The sequence below is a fragment of the Impatiens glandulifera genome, chromosome 6 (genome assembly GCF_907164915.1).
Source record: "Impatiens glandulifera chromosome 6, dImpGla2.1, whole genome shotgun sequence".
Taxonomy (NCBI): Eukaryota; Viridiplantae; Streptophyta; class Magnoliopsida; order Ericales; family Balsaminaceae; genus Impatiens; species Impatiens glandulifera.
In genome coordinates, this window is record NC_061867.1 from 16028353 (window position 1) to 16051090 (window position 22738).

Below are 22738 nucleotides of genomic sequence, written 5' to 3' on the forward strand. Positions count from 1 at the left end.
ATTGTTTAATATTTTATTTTGAAATATAATGTTTTAAATGTTGAATATGTATGAAAGTTTGATATTTTCATTTTGAAAATAAATTTTGGTTTGGGTTTGGGTTTGAGTTTGAGCTCGAGCTTGAGTTTGAAAATTTAATTTTAGTTCAAACTTTTCGAGTCGAGCCGAGCTTGTAGGTTAATAGTCGAGCTCGAGTTCGAGCTTAAATTTATAAACTCGTTCGAACTCGAGTTCGAGTCGAGCTAATAAATACTAAATCGAGTCGAGCTTTACTCGGCTCATTTGTAGCCCTAGGTTAAAAGATTATACTTGTTTTGTTAGGTTGTAAGTTCGAAACATACATATAGCATTTTTAATTTTATTTTTAACCGTTTTAAGTTTATGGGTGTGTCAACCCACAATCCAACCAAATATCCATTTACTCTCACATATATATCTAAATTAACCACAGCTCTCGACTCGGGAATCTAGACACTTTAAAAATAAAGCATCATTACATATATATATATATTATTTAATTCAAAAATTGAACTTATATTGTTAAAATATCTCGCGTTAATCTAATTTGGTGCTGAATTTAAAATATAAAGTGTTATTAGCCTAGTTGGTTAAAGGATTGTACTTATTTTGTTAGATTGAACATTAGAAACATACATATAGGATTTTTTATTTTATTTTTAACCATTTTAAGTTTATGGGTGGGTCAACTCACAATCCGACCCAAATATTCAATTACTCTCACACATATATATCTAAATTAACAATAGTTCTCGTCCCGGTAATCTAGACAGCTCTCAACCTGACAATTTGAACACTTTAAAAATTAAGCATCATTATATATATATATATATATATAGATTAGTTAGTTAAAAAGTTGAACTTATTTTGATAAAATATCTCGCGTTTATCTAATTTGATGTTTAATTTAAAATATATATTGTTATTATTCTAGTTGGTTAAAAAGTTATACTTATTTTGTTAGGTTGCAAGTTCGAAAAATGCATATAGCATTTTTAATTTTATTTTTAACCGTTTTAAGTTTATAGGCGGGTCAACCCACAATCTGACCCAAATATCAATTTACTCTCAAATATATATTCAAATTAATCACAGCTCTCGACCTAGTAATTTGAACACTTTAAAAATTAAACATCATTATATATATATATATATATATATATATATATTAGTTAGTTAAAAAGTTGAACTTATATTGTTAAATTTTACCGCGTTCATCTAATTTGGTGTTGAATTTAAAATATAATGTGTTGTTATTTTAGTTGGTTAAAAGGTTGTATTATTTTTGTTAGCTTGTAATTTCGAAACATATATATAACATGTTTAATTTTATTTTTAACCGTTTTAAGTTTATGAGCGGGTCAACCCATAATTTGACCCAAGTATCCATTTACTCTTACATATATATCCAAATTAATCACAATTTTCGACCCAATAATTCAAACACTTTAAAAATTACACATCATTATATATATATATAGTTAAAAAGTTGAACTTATATTGTTTAAATTTTCCGCGTTGATCTAATTTGGTGTTAAATTTAAAATATAAAATATTGTTATCTTAGTTGGTTAAAGGGTTGTATTATTTTTGTTAGGTGGCAAGTTCGAAACATATATATAATATTTTTAATTTTATTTTTAACCGTTTTAAATTTATAGCGGGTCAACCCATAATCTGACCCAAATATCAATTTACTATCACATATATATTCAAATTAACTACAGCTCTCGACCCGGTAATACGGACACTTTATAAATTAAGCATCATTATATATATATATATATATATATATATATATATATTTATATATATAGATTTGTTAGTTAAAAAGTTAAACTTATATTGTTAAAATGTCCCGCGTTCATCTAATTAGGTTTTGAATTTAAAATATAAATTGGTATTAGCTTAGTTGATTAAAGAGTTGTACTTATTTTGTTAGGTTGTAAGTTCGAATAATACATATAGCATTTTTAATTTTATTTTTAATCGTTTTAAGTTTATGTGCGGATCAACTCACAATCCGACCCAAGTATCCATTACTCTCACATATATATCCAAATTAACCACAGCTCTCGACTCGGCAATCCGGACACTTTAAAAATTAAGTATTATTATTATATATGTATATATTATTTATTTAAAAAATTGAACTTATATTGTTAAAATGTCATGCGTTCATCTAATTTGGTTTTGAATTTAAAATATAAAGTGTTATTAGTCTAGTTAGTTAAAGGGTCATATTTTTTTTTGTTAGGTTGTAAGTTCGAAAATTACATATAGCATATTTTAATTTTATTTTTAACCGTTTTAAGTGTATGGGCGGGTCAACCTCAATCCGACCCAAGTATCTATTTACTCTCACATATATAAACAAATTAATAACTGTTCTCTACTCGGCAATCCGGACACTTTAAAAATTAAGCATCATTATATATATAGATAATCCACTTAAACATCATTTTACTCTCACTCTCATCAATCACATCACTCAACTAATTACCTAAAATACTAAAATACTCTTTTTTTAATTATTATTTATTATTTTATAATTATATATCAATATCTTTTAAGAGTTTTTATTAAAAATATTTTTATTTTTTTAAAATCATTATCAATCAATATAATATATTTATAGTACTTCTAACATTCCTTTTATTCATTTGCCTCTAGGACTTGCCACAGCCAAATACCACAAAATTTAGATAAATAAAAATAAATTAAAAAAATTTAAAGAAGAAAAAAAAGTTATAAAACAAATAAAATTTTTTGACTCAAATATAGTTAAATTATAATTTTGACAAGAAATAACTTTAACAGAAAACATGTATACAAAATATATTGTTTGATAGATTGTGTTTATGATTTTGTTTTTGTAGTTTTTAAAAAATATATATATATCATTATTCTAATTATTTGAATCACTAATTATATCAACTAAAATATTTTTAGTTAACAAAAAGTTTAAGACATAAAAAAAACAATAAATAAGTGTGAATATAATAATTGAGGTCCTTACATATTTAAATAAGCTAAAAAAAATAAAAAGTTTAAACAAGCTAGTTGATTATGAACTACACTAAGGCATCATTTGATTTGGTTTATTTAAATAATTTAACTCATTCAAACATTATTTTACTCTCATTCTCATCAATTACATTACTAAATTTATTACCCAAAATATTAAAATATTTTTTATTTTAAATTATTATTTATTATTTTATAATTATATATCAATATCTTTAAATAATTTATTAAAAATATTCTCATTTTCTCAAAATTATTAATAATTATTATTTATTTCCATTTTATTATTATTATATTGATCCGTTAGATTTGACAAGTATTTCTAACGTTACTTTTCTTTATTTTTCTCTAAGACCTTCCATAGTCAAACACCACCAAATCCAGATAATTAAAATAAAATTAAAAAAATTCAAAGAAGAAAAAAAAGTTATAAAACAAATAAACAATCTTGACTCAAATATAGTTCAATTAATTTTGACAACAGATAACTTTAATAGAAAACATGTATACAAGATGTATTGTTTGGTAGGCTGTTTTTTAGGATTTTATTTTTATAATTTTTTAAAAAAATATTATTATTCTAATTATTCGAATCACTCATTTTATCATTAAAGTATTTTTTTTGTTTAACAAAAAGTTTGAGTAAAAAAAAAAATGAATGTAATAATGGTTATTCTCCCATATTTAAATAAGTAAAAAAAGTTTAAAAAGTTTGGTTTGACCCGCATTAAGGCCTCGTTTGATCTTTGGGTTATTGGGGTTTTATCCCAAATAACCCTTTTGATAAAATTAGGAAAAAAATATTTTTTTAATTTTTATTACCAATAATACTCTCTCTCCTTCTCTACATTTTAAAAATATATTAATTTAATTTATATTCAAATAAAATTTAAAATATAATAAAATAAATATTAAAAATTATAAATATATTAATATTAACTTTTATTAATACATCAATTAAAATTTAAATGAATACTAATTTTATATTTATAATTTAAATATTATATAAGATAATATAATATATTATAATTTTATTTATATTGTGTATTTATTTTTATTTAATATAATTAATATAAAATTTTAAATGAAATAAATTTTATAATATAATAACTAAAAATCAAATAAATTTATTATAATATTTATTTAGAATGATAATTTAAAATTAGTTTATACCAAAAAATAAATAAATTTTTTTACAATATTTAATTTAAATGAGATATATTTATAAATTAATTAAGATTTTTTATTTAAATATATTTAATTTTATTTTTTAGTATAATTATTTATTAAAATAAATTTAAATTTTAAATGGTATATTAGATAATATAGTTGGTTAGAATTTTATTTATATTTTGAATTTATTTTTATTTGATATAATTAATATAATTTTTTAAAATGAAATAATTTATTAATTTAAATTATATGAAAATAAATTTTATAATGTAATAAAATAAATATAAGATATATATATATATATATTAATATTAATATTATTTTTTAATAATATAAAATAAAATATTTAATTAAAAGATAATTTTGGTATTTTAATTTATAAAAGAATTGATTTGAGACGTAATAATTGAGTTTTGGAATAAAATCTAGATTTTAACCCAGTAACTCAAAGATCAATGATGCCTACATTTTTGTTAGATTTAAATTATTTAAATAATTTAACTCACTCAAACCATCCTTCCTTATTTCCAACTCCGACTAGTACTTTCTCCCATACTCAATGCAGACTCTAAACCCTTACCTTATTTAAAATATTTATAACCACTAATTTGGAGCATATGGACTCATTCTTAGAGATTATAGCTACAATTGCTAGGACTGGAAGCAGAATCGTGTAGTTAGACACTCTTCTCTCCCAATAATTAACTTATCCCTTTCTTATTTTGAATAAGACTGGTTTGATAATTACTCCCACTAATTAACTTATCCCTTTCTTATTTTGAATAAGGCTGGTTTGATAATTAGTTTTTATTTGGTTATTTAAATAAATTTTTTTCATTTGGCATAATATATTTAATAAATAAATAGAAGTTAATATTATCCCAATTTTCATTCCAAAAATTTTAAGTTATTTGATGAAAAGATTTATGAATATTAATATTTAATAAAAATCAAAATTTTATGTTTATATATTAAATGTTTGTATAATATTTTTTTATTTAAATTATTATTTTATTTTTTATTTTGAAATGATTTAATATAGACCTATTTTTATATATTTTAAAAATTAAATATTTTTAATTTATTTATTTTTTCTAATTTATGGTTTGATAGTATATCTTAATATTAACTTAATTGATTTTTTTTATTGAGTTTTATAAAATTCAATATTATAGTTTTTAATTATTATTTTTACATCTAAAATGAGCCGATATCAAACAAGCTCCTAGGCCTGTTGTATACATACAAGATTTAAAGTACAGCACACAGTTTGAAAAACAAGTCATTTCTTCTGTTCATCCCTTCATTCCGTCCAATCCATCTTCTCCTTTCTATCCTTTCAATACTTTATTCCTTCCTTCCGTTTGGTTCAACCATCTTCTTCAAAGAGGATAAACAGTAATTTCAGATTGCTTAAGATTCCTGAGCAGACAGACAAGCCACGGTCCTTTTAAGCTTTCGAGATTTTGAAGATCGAATATCAGGCTTCGAAAGAATAAATAACAGTAGTATCGCTCTCCCCAATAAGTAAGTCTCTTATTTTTTTTTTCTATAAAGAAGGGTGAGGTTTTATTTATTTATATAGAACGTTTTTATTTGAGATTATGAAAATTTGGATTCTATTCTTTTATTTGTTAAGATTAAATGAACTCTATCTGCCTTTGCCTTTGAGTCCATCAGATATACTCTTAGACGACATCTTCATCTGCAGTGTTAAAGTGAGTTTATCATATATTTTCTCCCTTTATCTCCGCTTTAAATTCCACTTTATTCATTAACACAAATTTGAAATCTATTATATATTTTATGTCTAAAGTTTCTTAAGTTACCGATTTGTTTGGCGAAAGTTGTTATTCTGTCTAACCTTAATTTTTATTAATTTTATTTATTTAATCTTTATTTTTTTTAATATCAATTCTAACTAAGGAAAAACTATTTTAATTCGAGAATTCTCATTATTCACTTGATTGGGAATCTAATAAATAAAGAATTAAGATGTTTCTATAGCTATGTGATGATGTGAAACTAAAAAGAAATTTTAATTATAATACTCACTTGATTGGGAATCTAATAAATAAAGAATTAAGATGTTTCTATAGCTATGTGATGATGTGAAACTAAAAAGAAATTTTAATTATAATACTCTTTTGCCTATTGGTTACAAAATTATGAACGATGGTTTGTGAACTTATTAGAGTGTCTATTATAACTACAAAATCTTGAAAAATAAGTGACATTTGAAAAGAAGATACAGAAATATTGGATATTTTTAGGAAATGTTTCTAAATTTAATAGTATATGTTGTGATAATCATCAAAATAACATAATAGCTCTAAACTCTTGGTGGAAATAAGAAAGTAAGGTAAACCCTAATGTTTGTTCGATTTTATAATAATAATTATTAATATTAGTTCTTAAGAACTAATTAGACTATTTTACCTAATTTAATATTTGTTGAACTAATATTAAATTTGTTTATTATTTTGTAATGATGGATCATGTCAAACTTAATAGGTTTAAATTGGATTGAATTAAAAATTAAAATATTTATGAAATTATAAGCACTGTTAGTTGATGACAGTTAGCTGATGTCATCGAATATCTTTCATAAATATATTCATTTTCAATTTTACCAACTTAAATTTATTATCGTTTCACATTATTTTGTTCAACACAAAATTTTAAACAAATTTATATTAGTTCAATAAATATTAAATTATTAAAAATAGTCTATTAGATTTTATGAACTAATATTAATAATTATTATTATGAAAGTGGATAAAGAATAGTGTTTACCTTGCTCTCTTCTTTCCACCAAAAGTTTGGAGCTATTATTGTATTTCGTTGATTATCTCAATCTATGCCGCTAAGTTTACATCTGATTTTTTAAAAATATTCAATCTTTCAATGCTACTTGTTTTTCAAAATTTTGTGGTTACGAAAGATACTCATGAGTCTACAAACTCTCACTCACGTTTTTGTAACAAATGGGTGAAAGACTTTTATCATTAAAATTTCTTTTTAATTTCTCATCATCATAGAAACATCTCATTTCTTTCTTTAATTGATTCTCAATTCACATGAGTAATGCAAATTTCTTGATTAAAATTATTGTTACTTGACATTCTAATATAATTGAATTGATATTAAAAAAAATAGAAGATTGAATAAATAAAATTGATAAAAATTAAGATGGAAACAAAATAATTACAATACCAAATAGAACTTAAGAAATCTTAGATAAAAAATATATAATAGGTTCAAATTTGTATTATTGAATAAAAATGAATTTAAAGTGTGAAAAAAACATTTGATAAACTTATTTTAACACTGTCAATGAAAATCAAAAGTTTCAAAAGGAGCTCTGAAATTCTTGTTCATCCTTTTATGAAAATAGTGATTCTAAGTTAGAACCTAATTAAACAAAAAAAACTCAAATCGGCAGTGCAACCCTAAAGTTACAAGTGAAGCTTTCATTTTTTTTTACTGCTTTTTGAATTGTTATCTTTCCCTTGTTTGTGTTCCTTAATTATTTATGATGGATAAATAAATATATTGCACCTAGTTTAGATAATTCTAATATAATTTAATCTAACTCAAATCAAACTTAGATAATCTCAATTAATAATTCAAATTTATATAGTTTAAAAGATTATAATAAAAATATTATATGAAAAAACTGAATCTTACCTTAAGACGTGACAGATTTAGATTACTGTTCGGGTTGAAATTCACTAAGAACAAAAATTAAATTACATTAGAAAGGTGATATAACACCCTCATTTTTTATTTTTATTTAATTAACTATTTTTTTCTTTATTTGGTAGAAAATGGAAACAAACTTGGGTTTATTTTTATTTATTTTTGATAAGTTAATCTCATTCGAATTTTTGAATGTCTTTTTAAGAGAAATGATAAATAATATTTATTGATATTTTATGAGATAAAACTTATTTTTATTCACTCGTTTTATACTTATTATAATAATATATATCCAACCATTTTTCACGATAATTCGAATTTTTTATTTATTTTTTGTAAAGAGACGAATAAATCGATTTATCTGTAATTTTTTTTACTAGTAATTTAGTTATATTATTTTCTATCTGAAACTTTTGAATGTGTAAATATTACAAGTATTTTGAAAATCGCACAATGATTGTATCCAAATTATTGATATGATTATAGCAATGGTAAAAAATTACATTTTATAATAAGGGAAAAAATGCAAATTTGGTCACATATGCATTGAAATCCTTACACATTTCAAAAAAACATTGATCTAAGATTTAGTGAAATAAGTTTTAGCACACAACATTCGTCGAGGAAAAGACATACCTAAATACCTTCGTGAAACAAAACCATCAATTGCATATCCACCAATTCCTCGTCTTCTCTCTTCATACATCACAGTTTCACCTCCATTACTCCCTCCATTGAAGCTCCCCCACCTCATCATCTTCCCCAACCATGTCTTCTTTCTCGGCGATTCCTTCCGACCTCCATTACCATTCTTCTCCGTCAAGTATTGTTTCACCGCGTTGAATCCATGCTCGCAGACTTCAATAGGCGGATGTACAAGTGGATTCCCTTCCACACTCAGCCTACGAAGTTTCCTTAGGTAACTAATCGACTCGGGTAACTCGATAATCTTGTTATAACTCACGTCGAGTTCGATTAAGGATAGAAGAAGGCCGAGTGAGTATGGAAGAGTCTCGAGATGGTGGAAATTTTGAGAGATATCGAGGATTTCGAGATTGATTAAGTTTTCGAGATCGTCTGGTAAGGAACGGAGACAGTTGAGACGGACGTCTAGTACTTGGAGGTTGATTAAGTGAGTGATTGAGTTTGGGAGGAACATTAGCTTGTTGGCATTGACTGATAGTTTCTTTAGGTTTACAAGTTTATAACCTATTGTTTCTGGTAACTTGATTAGCTTGTTGAAATTTGCACTGATTTCTTCCAATGATCTGCATGGAGATTTAAGATTTGAAATTAAAACTGATTCTGTTTGATTATGCATATCAATAGATGAAGATAATGAAATGAACCTGCAGTTCTCGATTGTTCTAGGGAAAGATTTGAGGAGATTTCCGGTGACATTCAATACCTTGAGCTTAGACAAACATCCAATGGAATTCGGAAGAGATTTGAGCTGATTTGAATGCACATCCAATATGATCAAGTTCAGTAGTCTAGCTGTTACTGATTCTGGTATGTTCTGCGAAAAGAATCAAACCCGAAAGGATTCATACATACATATATATGTAATGAACTGGATTTAGAGATTGAAATCAAGTTACCTGAAGATTGTTATTGGAGAGATCTAATTTGCAGATAGCACCAATGTTGATTAGTGAAGGATCTGGCAAATTCTTAAGAGACATGCCTCTTAGATTCACGATTTGCAGCCTTACCTCCTTGATGTCTTCAGGGACATGTTTTCTCTTCGCTATGTCGATCTTCATCATTGGAGATTGTTGCTGTCTTTGTTCGTATAACATCTTCATAATCAGTTATTGTATGTAAGCTCTACATATGTATATACAATTGCAGATCATGAAATTTAGCTTTGAATTGTGTGTTGTTTATGTAAGGTGATTGGGGGGAGAGAGAAAGAGAAAGAGAGTAGTTATGGATTTGAAGAAAATGGAAATGGAGTAGATGTAAGAGGCGTGCATGGCGTTCGCGCCTTTAATTTACCCTTTATGAGGTAACTGATTTTTCCTTTTGACTTCTTCTTTCTATTCCTTTTTATATCAACTAGTTTTCACATATTCACAACATTATCTATATTTTTTTATACCAAAATTTAAAAATAATTTTTATATCTAAAATTTTTCATTATAATTAATCTCAATTATATGAAAAAGAAATAGTATACCTTAAAAATTTAAGGATAATTATGTCTAATTTCAATTCATAAGTTGAAGGAGTCCATTTTATAATAAGAATTAGAATTGAAATTATAATTATAATTATAATGAAATAAAACTTAAATGTAAATTTATAATTTTTAGTTTTACTATTTTTTGTATTTTTATTTATTTATTGTTTATCTTTTATATATTTTTCAAATCAAATAACTTATTTTTTTTTATCATTTTCACATTAATATTTTTAACAAATATTTTTTAAGCGCTTATGAACTGTGTTTTTGTTATAAATTCCATTAAAATAATTATTTTTTTCTTAAAATGGTGTTAAGAATAAAATCTCATTCTAGCATTAAAAATGCAGTTTTTACTCAAATAAATTTGTAAAATTTAAATTCGAACCTGGTCGCTGTAAAACTTAAAATACGCATTGTCTTCACTATACCTAAATCAAACTCTAAATCGAGAGGGGGAGACAAGTGAAGAATACTCACTTTTATTGTCAGAATGGTTAATCGTGATATTTGACGAAAGATTCATACAAATCTGATTTGATTGAACGGATTACTGAATTTTTTGTTGAGAGGAACCCACGTACATAGAGAAGATGCGAAAAGAGAGAAAGTCTAAGAGAAAAATTATATTTTTTCTCTTTTTGCTAGATATTATGTAATTTGCATAAAAAATGTCATAATCGGATTTTTGTTTATTGTTTAGTACAAAGCCCAAAATAGCTAAAACTTTGATAGTTTAAACCATATAACTCAAATTAAAGTTCTAGACCTATAGGATAAAATCACTCAAAGTTTGAGCCCATTAGATATTTATTTATTTCCTGGGTGAGCTTAGTCCACCCATAGATTTGCTCCTGCCTGATTAACATATTTGTTTTTCAAGAATTCTACCATGATATCTAGAAATTTCATTGTATGAGATATAAAAAATAAATTGAAAAAATATGTAGAACAAAGAGACAATGAATGTGTTACACTTTAAACTATAACCGAGCCTTTCGAATTCTTTGATTCAAGAAACGGGTTCTTGATTGTTGGGGCCAAGGATGGAATTCAATACTCAAACGCAGCGGACATAGAGTGAGGAAAGAATTCGAGGTTAAAGAGAGAAGAAACCGGAGTGAGAAGAGAATACCACTAGAATACACCTAGTAGTCCAAGAAAAGGGGATGAGGTCCGAGAGATAACTTAGAGCACCAAGTTCCAAAAGATTCAATTCATAGCCCCAAAAAGTGGGGTGAGCATTAACATTTAAAGAGGCTGGTTTACCCAAGAGTATTCGGTTACAACTACTTCCAAAATAACAGAATTCGGTTTCAAGAGAAATAAGAGAGAAAGGAAACAAAACAGAATTATTCAATAAAACATAATCTGGCCCATATGCACACTAAGGCCGAGAGACGAGTGCTGCAAATATTTTAGGACCGATGCTTTGGTGAGCAGACCGTAACATAATCTCCCCCTTCAAAGTTCGTCGCCCTCGACGAAAAGAACTTGGACTGGTCAGCCTCTAATGTGCATCTTCAAACTTCAAAACATATTGCTTCGGTCGGGCTTCAAAATGTTCAGCAAGCTTCTCCGCATAGGACCGGTCCTCTGAAAAATCTTTCGGCGGAATCGTTTCAGTAGTGGTGTTGGTCGGGTCCTCGCCATTCCGCCCATGTATGGAATTTCTGTGCACACAAGGTCGAGGTTTTCTTCGTTTAGAGCTGACCTTTGTTGCTGCAATGTCTTCAGCGCCTGGTACAAAAACAATTTCTTCCAACTTCGATTAAACTCTATAGTGTTATGAAAAATCCAGGCCAAGTCTTTTTCCCGAACCAGCATAACAGCGGCATCGAAAGAGCCATAGCTTCTAATTAGATCTTCAGGAATATCTTCCAAGGTCATTGCCGCGAGTGAAACAATTTGACCTTCGGGCTTACTCTTTATTTGCATTTTGGCAGCAACACTGTATTCATCTAAGGTCTTTTCCATCTGGTTTCCATACATCAAAGTGGCCTGCGACCGAGGAATTCCCCTTAGGACCGTGGTTCTATCTTGCTTTTCATAGGATAGGGTCAGCTTTTCGAAGTCCCAAGATGACGGGCCTAGAGTAATCAACCATTCAATGCGCAACACAATATCATATCCGTCCATGGAAATTACCTTCATTTCTGTTTGATATTCATTGCCTTCCATCGACCACTTCCAGTCTTTGCAAACACTAGAGCATAACGCATTAGACCCATCGATCACTCTAACCGATTGCACCCGGGTTGCTATGCTTTTGTGGTCTATTTTCTCCAAAATCCTGCTATTGATAAAATTGTGGGTGCTGCCTGTATCGATCAGGATCACTACCGGCAGGTTCCCAACTTTGCCAAGAATCTGGAGCGTTTGAAAAGCTTTAGACCCGGTCAAGGCATGTAAGGATATGGCTGGTTCATCCCTTGGACCGATCAACGAGGGTAAATCATCAAAAACAAGTTCTTGATCAGGTTCGTGGTCTTCTTGATTGGCCGAGACCATGAATAACTTTGATTTACACCTATGGTTTGGTTTCCATTTTTCATTGCAAGAGTAAAATATGCCCTTTTTTCGTCTTTCATCCATTGAGACCGGGTCTAATTGCTTAACATGACCCTGGTTTGCACTTGAAGAGGACCCATATGATGAATTCTTGAAGTCGGTGTTGGTGCCCGGCCAGGCTGTGTTGATATTCGATGGCTTGGGCAGCAACGGTGCTTCGGCGCTGTACAAGTGCCCGCTGCACATTAAGGACCGATACGTTGCTTCTTGGACCTTAGCCATGGCCATGGCTTCGTTTAAAGAATCTGGGAATCGCAACCTGATGCAATTCGCAATCTCTTCCCTTAGACTAGACAAGTAGCAATCTACGACGTAGTCCCTTGGCATATGTAATAACTTTTGAGAAATCGACATGTACCGGAGATTATATTCTTGGACCGAACCAAACTGTTTCAAATTCATCAGCTGCCTCATTGGAGTGCCGTGTATAGAGGGCCCAAATTGCGCCACAAGAACACATCCCATGACAATGCTTCCTTTTGGTCGCGGTTCTGAAGATATGACCCGTATCACATTCTTGCTTCGCCAGAAAAGTGAATGGGGGCGATATCTAATGTGGTGTCATCCTTGGTCTTGTCCACCTTGAAGAATTGCTCGGCGAATATCAACCAGCCCTCGACATCGGGCCCATCAAACCAAGGGAAGTCGACCTTGGTTAGTCGAGTGGGAGGAACATAATGGTGGTCGCGGTTCTGGCCAAGGTGTTGGGGCCTAAATGGAGGACCGTGGCAAGAAGGCTCATCTTGATCATCGGGGCCGGCGTAGGGATCTTGGCCCTTACCCGACGCGACACTTTCAATTGCTGCAAGTCTTTCTTCAGCGACACTAAATCTTCCGTCTATATTATTGCTTAGTTCGACCAACTGCTGTTTAAGGGCATCATGCAAGGCAGCCGATTCAGTCATGTGTTGGTGCAAAATGGCCTGCGTAGCGGCTGATTGTTGGGACAATCCTTCAATTAGGAACTTTAGTGCTTCCATTTCTGTTTGCTGGCGGGTTTCTACCATTTGGAGAATCGCCCAGCTCTGATACCAATTGTTACACTTTAAACTATAACCTATCCTTTCGAGTTCTTTGATTCAAGAAACGGGTTCTTGATTGTTGGGACCAATGATGGAATTCAATACTCAAACGCAGCGGACATAGAGTGAGGAAAGAATTCGAGGTTAAAGAGAGAAGAACCGGGGTGAGAAGAGAATACCACTAGAATACACCTAGTAGTCCAAGAAAAGGAGATGAGGGTCGAGAGATAACTTAGAGCAGCAAGTTCCAAAAGATTCAATTCATAGCCCCAAAATGTGGGGTGGACATCATCATTTAAAGAGGCTGGTTTACCCAAGAGTATTCGGTTACAACTACTTCCAAAATAACAGAATTCGGTTTCAAGAGAAATAAGAGAGAAAGGAAACAAAACAGAATTATTCAATAAAACATAAACTGGCTCATATGCACACTAGGGCCGAGAGACGGGTGCTGCAAATATTTTAGGACCGAGGTTTTGATAAGCAGAAACAGAATTATATGTCTTTCATAAACTCTCCTAAATTTCAAACATAAACGTATTTGTTTGATTTTGATCATTTTTATATTAAAATATAATTATTAAATTAAATATAAAACAGATAATATATTAAGGGTTTTAAAATGCTTAATAAAATAAATAATACTTAATAATAATAATAATTGAAATTTCAATATATAGTGAAAATAGACTAAATTTTTATTTGTATAAATACTTATCATACAAATGCAATAAACTATTAAGAGGGATTAACAAACAAATTTATCATACTATAAAATTAAAATAATTTTTCATCTTTTAAATTTAGACATAATAATTTAATTTTAATAATATATAGTTAATTTATAAATTATTATAATTTAATAATTTAAAATTAAGATGGTATTTGAATAAATAATGAAATTTTGTAATAAAAAATATTAATAATATATTTTTTAAAACAAAAATTATATTAAACTAATTAAATTGTTTTAAAAAATCAAGTAAAATATTATATAGTGAACAATTGCAAGATATTATAATTTATCATTAAATTTAAAAATATATAGTTTTATTAAATACTGATAAATTAATATAAAATATATCACTATAATTGTCATTTAAAATGTAAATATTTGTTTAAACAAAAATATTAACATATATTCTTTAATAATTTCTTTATCAAATTAAACTTAGAAAAATAATTGGGGGTAATTGGGATGAAATTAGAGATAGAATGACTTATGAATTTTTTTTCACAATTGAATATTTCATTCTACACCATTCATTAATCAAAATATTATATATTTTTAATTATTATATTATATTTTATTATTATATATTATAATTTTAATTATTTTAATAAAAAAAATTTATTTACTCAAAATCATCTTCAATTATTAGATTATTTAAAAACACTTAAATTGAGATAAAATCAATTTAAAACTAATTTAAACAAATAAATATTATTAAATTTATTAATATATATATATATATATATATATATATATATTAAAAAAAAAACTTTTTTCCATATATATTAAAAAAAATTAAAATACTTTTTTCCCAAAACAAAGAGCTCCTTATCTTGCAATTGAGATCCTCCTCCTCCAATATATGCCTGCTCCCTCAGCCCCTCCCTCTGAGACACAGAGAGGAAGCAGAGAACCTGAACTCCTAATCTTGTTTCTAAATTGGGGCCTTATTATTTTGTAGATAAATAAGCTATAGCTTATTTAAAAGACCGAATCAGATCTGGTTTTGGGTAACTCAATTTATTTAGATTTTATTTTTTACTCTAAATTAAATAAAAAAAATAAATCAAATAATATAACATCATTTTATTTGTCTCTTATCCATCACACTTTCATTAATCAAACAAACATGTTTATGAAATCAAAATAACTTGACAAAACCAAACATTAAAATTAACAACTCCAAAATCAATCAAAACATACCCCAAATACAAACAAGCCTTGAAACTTAATACAAACCAACTTCCTGTCTTTTTCTTCTTCTTTCTCTTTCTCCTTTTTATTCTTCGATCTTCTTATTACTATGTATTATTATGCTTACATACATGAATCTAAGAGAGAGAGAGAGATAGATAATTTCTTATTCAAGAGAAGAATCGATCTTTTGGACAGACCTAGAGAAAACAAGAACATCTTCAGGACTCTTAATCACTTTATTACCCATTTCTTCTTCTCCAGTTACTTCTCCACCTGTTACGGCTTTGCGAATCACATCTTCATAAGCCTTTTCTTCAACCAATATTACCTTTTGATCTAAACTCTCATTTGAACGACCGGCAACGGTAATCTTCTCTGCTTCTCTCTCCATTTGCTCTGCCCTCTCCTTGTGCGCCTCCATCTTTATCTCTTTTTTCTTCTCTTTCTCTCTCTATATCTATCTATCTTTATATATATATATATCTTTAGGGTTTATCTATATCTATAACACGTAATACAGATGAACCCATTTTTAAAGCTACACATGTCAAGAGAAAAAGGGGTCACCTTTTACTTGACCGGTCTTTTTCTTTTTAAATTAATAATAAACTATTCTATTATTCAAAAGTATTAATATCATAACACCGACCCATCCTCTATTTCAGTCCAAAAAAACAAAAAGACCGACACTCTTAGTCTTTGAGCTGGTTTGAATTGAGATTTTTTGTTTTTTATTGTTAATAAAAACTCTTCTATCATATTCTTTTTTTCATATCAAATCACTAATTAAGGGATGATATTGTTAAAAATATATATTAAATAACTTATTTCATTTATCTAACAATTTAAAAAAAAAAAAATAAAAAACAGAAATAACTTATGATAAAATAGAATAGGTGTATTCATTAAATATATATTAAATTTATTAATCTTAATGGTTTTGTTTGAAAACTTATGGGTTTGAAGAAAAGGAATATTCTAAATTTATTTACAATTTTAATTTTTATTAAATATGTCCTTCATTCTAACATTGATTTAGATAAAATAGTAATATAAAGTATATTTTAATTATATATATATATATATATATATATATATATATTAACAATTTTTATAAAAACACAATATCACATAACTTTAATTGTTTTCAACCAAGTCCAATATTTATACCAAAATTTAATACAACCAACCGATCCATATAGCCACACAAAGAAAAATTATATATAAAGAAGACCGACCCTATATTATAAGCTGGTATGAATTTGATTTTATTTAATAAAATGTATCCTCTTACATTTTTAACTATTTTAATAAATATTAATCAATCACGAGCATAAACAAAATCAATTCATATGGTGTATTTTGATATTAACTTCACTTCCTAATATTTTAAAAAAATATAAGAACATGATCTTAATCTTGTTTTTACAAGGAAATCTTGTTTATTGTTTTTCCGCTAAAACATGGCTTTGTTGGTACTTTTTCGATTCAACAAATGATTTGTTTAATACTTTATTTTTTGCGACGTTATCTATGTTGCACTCCTAAATATTAAAATTGAAGAAGTTAGACGTTATCTATACAAAATAATTTTTTTTGGTATAATTAAAGCTGGAATCCTATTATTATGACGAAAAAATTTGTAATGTTTGAGTTCACGTAATGAATAGATCTAGAGTTTTAAGTTTGAAGATGATTTTCGTCGAAGAGAATTGAGAGAGATGAAAAGACAAAAATGTGCGGGAAATGAATTTAAAATTTTTTCATTCTCTTTTTTCTCCTACACATTAGCAGACCACGTCGGATTCGTGGTCTTGCTTTCTTTGTCGTAATATTTCTCTTTAATAAAAACTCTCTCCTCTTACATTTTTTTAATTACTGAAACACTTAATTTAATAAAACAAGTTTGGGCAAAAAATGAAAGAAAAAAAGAATTGGGTGAGAGAGGTTCAAACACTTGACCTGGCACAGTTTGTTAGAACGTAGATCTCATTCTCATAGCTAAGAGTAATCCTAAGGTTATTTTTTTTATTCATTTTTTTCTTTTTTCTCTCATACACATATGACAAATTAGGTCTTCGTTCCTAAGATTAATTTTTTTATTCATTTTTTTCTTTTTTCTCTCCTACACATATGACAAATTAGGTCTTCGTTCCTCCTACATTTTTTTAACTATTGAAACACTTAATTTATTAAAATAAAAGAATGGGGTGAGAGCGACCTGATCAAGATTACTCTTAGCTATGAGACCTACGCGCTAGCCAACTGCGCCACCACCCCTTTTGTTGCTTAAGTTCACGCAATAAATAGATTCAGGGATTTAGGTTTAGAGACGATTTTCAAACTCTGAGCTCAGGATTACTCATAGCTGAGACCTGCGCTAGCCAAATGCGCCACCCTCTATAATTTTTATTTTTTTTAAATATTTAAATAACGAAACTTACTTAACCTACTGAAGGAATATTGAGATTTCTATTTAATTTTAAGAGGAAAAACTATATGTCAGCTATATGTCAGCTAGCCAAGTTCTTAATTCTTTGATAAATTTTAAAAGAAAAAAAAATTGTTTAGAATAATAAACTAATTATATTATTTTATTTTTATTTATTATAATACAACCATTTGGAGATTCACATCATCTTCCTATGTGAACTCAAATTTTACTGTCAAAATAATAAGAAATTATTACATTTAAATTTATCTTTTAAAATAAAAAATAAGAACAAATTATCGAATTCCAAAAATTAATTTTTATAATACATTCATTACCAACCTCAATTCTCTTTTATAGATTAATTGATATTGAATATTAACATAAAGAATATATTTTTATTAGTGTTCCTGTTTAGAATTATATATAATATTTAATGTATATTTAATTAAGTTTGTAATATTTTTTTAAACATGATTTTTTATAATGGCTTATTTTACATTTATTTTTGTTCGAATTTACTTTTTAAACATCTAAAATATTGTAATATTTTTAATTTTTTTAAAAATAGACTCAGAGTCCTCTTACATGTGGCATATTTTTTTTCCTAGATCATATTATGGCAAAACTTTTAACTTTATTTTCAGATGATTTTTTCAACTTCATTTTTAAAGGATAACGCAATTACACTATTCACAAAACAATGATGTTGTAAGCTAATACGACGACAAGATTATTGTTCATTTATCTCTTTAATATATTTTTTTTATTGTTTAGAGATAATTTTGTGGCCACAACATAAACAAACAACTTCTAAATATGAAAAAGACGAATAAACAATAACTTCGTCATCATAGCTTGCAACATTGTATTAGTAATAGCAAATTAGCAATCACAGTATATATAAGATCATATATAAGATCTTGTTCGGATTAAGATTTTCTAAGCACTTAGTTATTTAAAAATAATGATAAATGATGATTTTTTTGACAAAAAGATTTAAAGGGTAATAATTTTTGAAAATAAAGCATATAATAATTTTAAAAAAAATAAAATATTTTAATTAATTTATAAATTAATAAGATTAATATTATATTTTAAAATTAGATTATTCAAATAACTACCACCAAACCAATCTAATATAATCATAAATGAAAAATAAGTCAGTATATTTAAAATTATAAAAGTTTATTTAGATAGATGTAATATTAAAATTGACTTATTTACAAATTTATAAAATCTAACAATCAAGTAAATATTATCCTAGTACTTTTTTTCTCCTAATTCAAGTCCTCTTAATATACCTAATTTAATTTTAAAATGTGCATTGGTTATTTTTTGTGAATGTGGAAATTTTTAATTATATAAAGTTTGTGACAATTATTGTACGAGACTCGAAACTTGATTTGAGTAATATGAAGTTCCAACTATTAAAATTTTGACCATATGAGATTTTACTAAATGGATGCTTGCTTGTTTTTTTTAATTGACTTGACAATTTTCTTTTCAAATGATACATCATTTGACATTTATTTTATTTTATTTGATTTAAGAGGCGTTTTAAAAAGTATATTACAAACTCCTTCCGACAAAGCTCCCATTTCATTTAATAACTCGATAATCGATTCCCCTCGATCAGCCGAATATCTCTACCGAATATCTCTACCAACATTCTGTCACGGAATATGAACTCGTCGAATAAACAATACAAATTATATCACACTCTTTTATATGAAGATGGAGTTGTTAATGCCTGCAAATCAGATTTGACATCAGATAAAAATATCTCGGAGACCTTTGTGCTCTTTTAGAACACGAAATTTAATAGAGCTTCAAAAACATTGAATAATAATATCAGGTTGGTTAAATCAGTTTCCTCATTGACATATCCAAATAAAGATGATAATAAAGTCATTATTATTCATAATTTAATTAATATTATTTTTATTATTATTATTATTATTTATTATTTTTATTATTATTATTAATATTACTTTTATTATTATTATTATTTTTTTATTATTTTTATTATTTTTATTATTATTATTATTTTTATTATTTTTATTATTTTTATTTTTATTAATATTATTATTTTTATTTTTATTATTATTTATTTTTATTTTTATTATTATTATTATTATTTCCATTATTATTTATATTATTTTTATTTTTATTATTATTATTATTATTTTTATTAACAATATTATTATTATTTTTATTATTATTAATATTTTTTTTACTAATTTTATTTTCTTTAATTTTATTAATATTATTATTATTATAATATTTTATTATTATTATAATATTTATTATTATTTTTATTATTATTATTATATTTATTATTATTATTTTTATTATTTCTATTATTTTTATTAATATTATTTTTTTTCATTAATTTTATTAATATTATTATTATTATAATATTTTATTATTAATATTATTATTATTATTTTTATTATTATTATATTTATTATATTTATTATTATTTTTATTTCTATTATTATTTTTATTATTATTATTATTATTTCTATTATTATTTAAAATAAATCTCAAATAAATCTTTATCAAATTATTTTTATTATTTTTTTGTAATTTTTAAAGAATTGTTTGAAGTATTAAAATTACAAATAATTTTGAAAATTTAGTTTCATATATTACCAGCACGTACAAAAAAAATACTGACTAAATTATTAATATTTTTATTAATATTATTTTTATTATTATCATTTTTATTATTATTTTTGTAATATTTTTATTATTTTTGTAATATTTTTATTATTATTATTATTATTATTATTAATAATATTATTAATATTATTTTTATTTTTATTATTATTATATTTTATTATTATTATTATTATTTTTATTATTATTATTTTTATTATTAATATTATTTTTATTATTAATATTTTTATTTTTATTATTAATATTATTTTTTATTATTTTTATTATTATTATTAATATTACTTTTTTTATTATTTTTATTATTATTATTATTATTATTTTTATTTTTATTTTTATTATTATCATTATTATTAATATTATAATTATTATTGTTATTATTATTTTTATTATTTTATTATTATTATTATTAATAATATTATTTTTATTATTATTATTATTATTAATATTACTTTTATTATTATTATTATTATTATTATAATTATTATTATTATAATATTTTATTATTATTATTATTATATTTATTAATATTATTTTTATTATTATAATAATAATAATTATTATTATTATTATTTTTTATTTTTATTATTATTATTATTATTATTTTTATTATTATTATTATTTTTTTTTCTATTATTATTTTTATATTATTATTATTATTTCTATTATTATTTATAATAAATCTGAAATAAATTTTTATCAAATTATTTTTATTTTTTAGAATTTTTAAAAAATTGTTTGAAGTACTAAAATTACATATAATTTTGAAAATTAAAAAATTCAAAAGTGACTGGATTTATGATTTAGTTTCTGATCTGGTGAACAAGCAGTAACAGTACAAAAGAATGCTCACTAATTTATTAATATTTTTATTAATATTATTTTTATTATTATTATTATCATTTTTATTATTATTTTTGTAATATTTTTGTTATTTATTATTTTTATTATTAATATTATTATTATTATTATTTTTATTATTATTATTATTAATATTAATTTTTTTATTTTTATTTTTATTATTATTATATTTTATTATTATTATTATTTTTATTATTATTATTATTATTTTTATTATTATTAGTAAGATTATTTTTATTATTATTATTAATATTTTTTTTATTATTTTTTTTATTATTATTATTTTTATTTTTATTATTATTATTTTTGTTTATATTTTTATTTTTATTATTATTATTATTTTTTATTATTATGATTATGATTATTTTTATTATTATTATTATTATTATTATTTTTATTTTTATTTATATTATTATTTTTATTACTATTATTATTTTTATTTTTATTATTATTATTTTTATTTTTATTAACAATATTATTATTATTTTTATTATTATTAATATTTTTTTTTATTAATTTTATTTTCTTTAATTTTATTAATATTATTATTATTATAATATTTTATTATTATTATAATATTTATTATTATTATATTTATTATTATTTTTATTATTATTATTATATTTATAATTATTATTTTTATTATTTCTATTATTTTTATTAATATTTCTTTTTTTTCATTAATTTTATTAATATTATTATTATTTTTATTTTTATTATTATTATTATTATTTTTATTTCTATTATTATTGTTATTATTATTTCTATTATTATTTATAATAAATCTCAAATAAATTTTTATCAAATTATTTTTATTTTTTAAAATTTTTAAAAAATTGTTTGAAGTACTAAAATTACAAATAATTTTGAAAATTGAAAAATTCAAAAGTGACTGGATTTATGATTTAGTTTCTGATCTGGTGAACAAGCAGTAACAGTAACAGTACAAAAGAAGTATAAAAGAATGCTCACTAATTTATTAATATTTTTATTAATATTATTTTTATTATTATTATTATCATTTTTATTATTATTTTTGTAATATTTTTGTTATTTATTATTTTTATTATTAATATTATTATTATTATTATTTTTATTATTATTAATATTAATTTTTTATTTTTATTTTTATT

The 22738-nt window shown here is 24.6% G+C and overlaps 2 protein-coding genes across 2 annotated transcripts; both read right to left on the bottom strand.

Annotated features, from left to right (window-relative positions):
• Nucleotides 1-8500: 8500 nt before the first annotated feature.
• Nucleotides 8501-12907, bottom strand: LOC124943250 (plant intracellular Ras-group-related LRR protein 6-like). The gene is made up of 4 exons (XM_047483790.1): nt 12710-12907; nt 9522-9722; nt 9270-9439; nt 8501-9188 (listed from the first exon to the last, which is right to left on the bottom strand). Exons 1-4 carry the CDS (start codon nt 12905-12907, stop codon nt 8501-8503), a joined length of 1257 nt encoding a protein of 418 aa, XP_047339746.1.
• Nucleotides 12908-15541: 2634 nt separating this feature from the next.
• On the bottom strand, nt 15542-16086 carry LOC124941086. The gene has a single exon (XM_047481351.1). The coding sequence runs from the start codon at nt 16050-16052 to the stop codon at nt 15795-15797; it is 258 nt and encodes an 85-aa protein (XP_047337307.1). The 5' UTR covers nt 16053-16086; the 3' UTR covers nt 15542-15794.
• Between the last annotated feature and the right edge of the window lie 6652 nt (nt 16087-22738).

Bases quoted from the DNA above. Each gene is read 5' to 3' on its own strand.
- LOC124941086 (XM_047481351.1), bottom strand. From the start codon at position 16,052: ATGGAGGCGCACAAGGAGAGGGCAGAGCAAATGGAGAGAGAAGCAGAG.
- LOC124943250 (XM_047483790.1), bottom strand. From the start codon at position 12,907: ATGGCCATGGCTAAGGTCCAAGAAGCAACGTATCGGTCCTTAATGTGC. The intron at 9,723-12,709 runs GTCTCAATGGAT...CTGATTATGAAG, and splicing joins ATGTTAAGCAATTAGACCCG to ATGTTATACGAACAAAGACA. The intron at 9,189-9,269 runs GTTCATTTCATT...ATCTCCATGCAG, and splicing joins AGAACAATCGAGAACTGCAG to ATCATTGGAAGAAATCAGTG.